We start from the raw sequence: 3,446 nt of genomic DNA on the forward strand, positions 1-3,446 counted from the left end.
TATATATATATATATATATATATATATCTCCGACAGGCTTCTTTCAGTTTCCGTCTGCCATATGCACTCACAAGGTTTTGATCGGCCCAAGGCTATAGTAGAAGACACTCGTGGAAGGTGCCACCACGCAGTGGGATTGAATCCAGGATCCTGTGGTTGGGAAGCAAATTTCTTACCAAAGAGCCACTACGAGATTTTCTACCGATTCTACCACAGCATCCCCCTCCGCCACCCGGTCCATCTTCATCATTCCTCTCTTTTTCTATTTACCTGTCCAAGCCTGTATGTGAGCGTGTGCGCGTGTGTACAAGCTTCAGTTCGTCCACGCAGACGTTTACAAAGTGCGCCTGTATGTACCTACCTACGTGTGTGTATGTGTGTTCGCGACGGCCGTGCGTGTGTGTCCGTGTGTCCGCCTGCCGCGCGCATGTGTGTATATATGTCTTCACATTAAATTTTACACTCACGCTTAAACATTTCTCCTGAAAACAATACCGTCATCAACTTACCTGTTTTCCCGTTTGTTGCTGCCGCGCTGATGCAGCTGATGCACAAGTAGCTTTCCGCCGTTGTTGCTGCTGTTGTTGTTGTTGTTATTACCACAGCCGACGCAACTGGTGCTGGTGCCGCTACTACTACTACTACTACTACTGCTACTGCTGCATTGATTGTCATCATCATCATTATCAAAAATGCATTTATTTTAACTATTCCTGTTATACTACTGAGGCCATCAAGAAATATTCCATTGACTACTACTACTACTACTACTACTATTACTACTACTACTACTACTACTACTACTACTACTACTACTACTGCAAGTGTCGGTTGCTTCTGCTTCTGCTGCTGCTGTTGCTGCTGCTGTCGTTGCTGTCACTGCTGCTGTTCCCCAGTTATTATCAGAAACTTGTTCTCTGTCCACAGGAAGTTTCCCTCTGATTTCCTGGTTGTTTTTGTTTTTTGAGTTTCACTAAAACACACTCCTCGCATCTTTACCTTCGTTTGTTTGATTAAGTATGGATGTGTACGAAAGAATCAATATCTCCTACCCGATGCCCCGTTTTAAGGAGCATGTCCTGTGGGAAGTGACCTTAAAGGTTGTGTTCTACAGTTTAATAGTGATCTTCTCCCTAATAGGGAACCTCTTAATTATAGTCATCGTCATGAGACAAAAACGCATGCGGACAGTAACAAACTTTTATATTGTCAACTTGGCTGTAGCCGACCTTCTTGTCACAGTTTGTTGTAGCTGGGTTCATCTCGTTGACGATCTCACCGAAGGATGGGTCCTCGGAGCATTTTTCTGTAAAGTTAACTCTTTTGCTCAAGGTAAGTAAAATAATAATAATAATAATAATAATAATAATAACAATTTATTTTTTCATTAGCCACAACGGCTCACATACAAAACATTAATTAACATACAACAACACAAAAGACAAAAACAGGACGGTGCAATGGGTTTTCGCGTGTACACAAAAAAAAAAAGACGACAGAAAAGAAACAGCACACATTGAATACGCACGCGTCCGCACTCACTCACAAACACACGCACACACACACACACACACGCACGCACGCACACACACACACACACACACACACACACACACACACACACACACACAAACACAATTTTTTTAAAAAACAGCTTACATAGAAATACCCTTATTTTCTTCACAGCTCGAAGCAGCCCACGCAAAGTACAACTTCCAAGTTACCCCGTTTATACCAATTGTTGTTTATGATGCTATCCAGTAGCACACCCCATCCAGATGTTGCTACTTTCTTTGCCGTTTCTATTATTGTTGGTTACGTTATTGTTATTGTTTAGTCCCGGGAAATCTTATCACCAAAGGGGTTCCTGTCGCCTCTGTCCATTCTTCCTTTTCCGGTTTACATTGTGTGATACGCTCTTCCGTTTTGTAAGGTAACAGAAACTAATTTTGGGGTCAATTTAGCTGCTGTTCTTATTGCAAGGTAGAACAGACCGCGTCGAAGCACCAAAGTTATGTTCTATGTATTTGTATTAAAATTGGTTTCAAATTTTGGCACAAGGCCAGCAATTTCGTGGAAGCGTGCTAGTCGATTACATCGAACCCCAGTACTGAATTGGTATTTATTTTATCGACCCTGAGAAGATGAAAGGCAAAACCGACCCCGGCGGCATTGGAACTTAGAACGTAAAGTCGGAAGAAATGCCGATAAGCTTTTTGTCCGGCGCGGTAACAATTCTGTCCGCTCACCGCCTTATGTGTTTGTATTAATATTTATGGTGTAGTTTAAGGCGGCGAGCTGGCAGAATCGTCACCGTGCCGGACAAAATGTTTAGCGGCATTACTTCCGGCTTTACGTTCTGAGTTCAAATTCCGCCGAGGTCGACTTTGCCTTTTATCAGTTCGGGGACGATAAATTAAGTACCCGTTGCGTACTGGTATCGACCTAATCGACTGGCTCCCTACCCCAAAATTTCGGGCCTTGTGCCTAGAGTAGAAAAGATTAATATTTATGTTGTAGATTAAGGTGTCGAGCTGGCCGAATCGTCACCGCGCCGGACTAAATGTTTACCGGCATCTTTTCCAACTTTACGTTCTGAGTACAAATTCCACCGATGTCGACTTTGTCTTTCATTCTTTCGGACTCGATCAAATAAGTACCAGTTGAGCACTGGTATCGATGTAATCAACTTCCTCCTCCTCTGAAATTGCTGGCCTTGTGCCGAAATTTGAAACCAATATCAATGATGAGAGTTTTAAAGAAATAAAGTCCTGTTAGAAGTTATTTCACTTGCATTGCTATTGAGCAACAAGAAGAAAGAGAATAAATCCACAGATTTACCTTCCTCTGGTAACTCTCTCATTCCATTTAACTTTGAAAGTATGCTAAAATGATAATCCTATTTTAAAGTTGCGAATGAATCCCATAAAAAAAAAATGATTAATTAATGGAACTTGATCCCGCTAATTAACTTTGTCGCTTCGGATAATTATTTCATCGCTTCTCGCTTTTAAATCTTTGCAAAAAAATATTGCTGTGTTTAAAGGGGAGATACACGAACGAAACACTTTGAAAAGTTTGAATATTATTAACCATAGAGTTCCAGCCTATAACTATACAAACATTCATATAAATACATGTATGTTTATTTGCATAGATATATATGCATACATATATGTATTGTGTTGGTGCATAATTATTGCGGCTTTTTTACCAACAAATTTTATTCAACAAAAACAATAACATGTAACAAAAGCATCTTTAAATGATTATTCCGGAGCATATTCACCATCTACTTCAATTATTGCTTCCCATTTGCTTGGCAGACGGTCAGACCGTCATTTAAAGATGTTTTTGTTAAATATTGTCATTGTTTTTGTTGAATAAAATTTGTTGAAAGAAAACCAAAATAATTATACACCAACCCAATATATATATATATATAT

At 40.1% G+C, this 3,446-nt stretch overlaps 1 protein-coding gene across 1 annotated transcript in view; it reads left to right on the forward strand.

Annotated features, from left to right (window-relative positions):
* Window positions 1–590: 590 nt before the first annotated feature.
* Window positions 591–3,446, forward strand: part of LOC106884237 (neuropeptide FF receptor 2) — a 274,881-nt gene continuing 272,025 nt past the window's right edge. Inside the window, exon 1 of the mRNA XM_014935500.2 lies at window positions 591–1,332. Within this exon, the coding sequence (XP_014790986.1) occupies window positions 1,020–1,332 (313 nt within the window). The 5' untranslated portion in view covers window positions 591–1,019. The remainder of the gene's footprint in view (window positions 1,333–3,446) is intronic.

The sequence above is a fragment of the Octopus bimaculoides genome, chromosome 2 (assembly GCF_001194135.2).
Source record: "Octopus bimaculoides isolate UCB-OBI-ISO-001 chromosome 2, ASM119413v2, whole genome shotgun sequence".
In the NCBI taxonomy this organism is placed as follows: domain Eukaryota; kingdom Metazoa; phylum Mollusca; class Cephalopoda; order Octopoda; family Octopodidae; genus Octopus; species Octopus bimaculoides.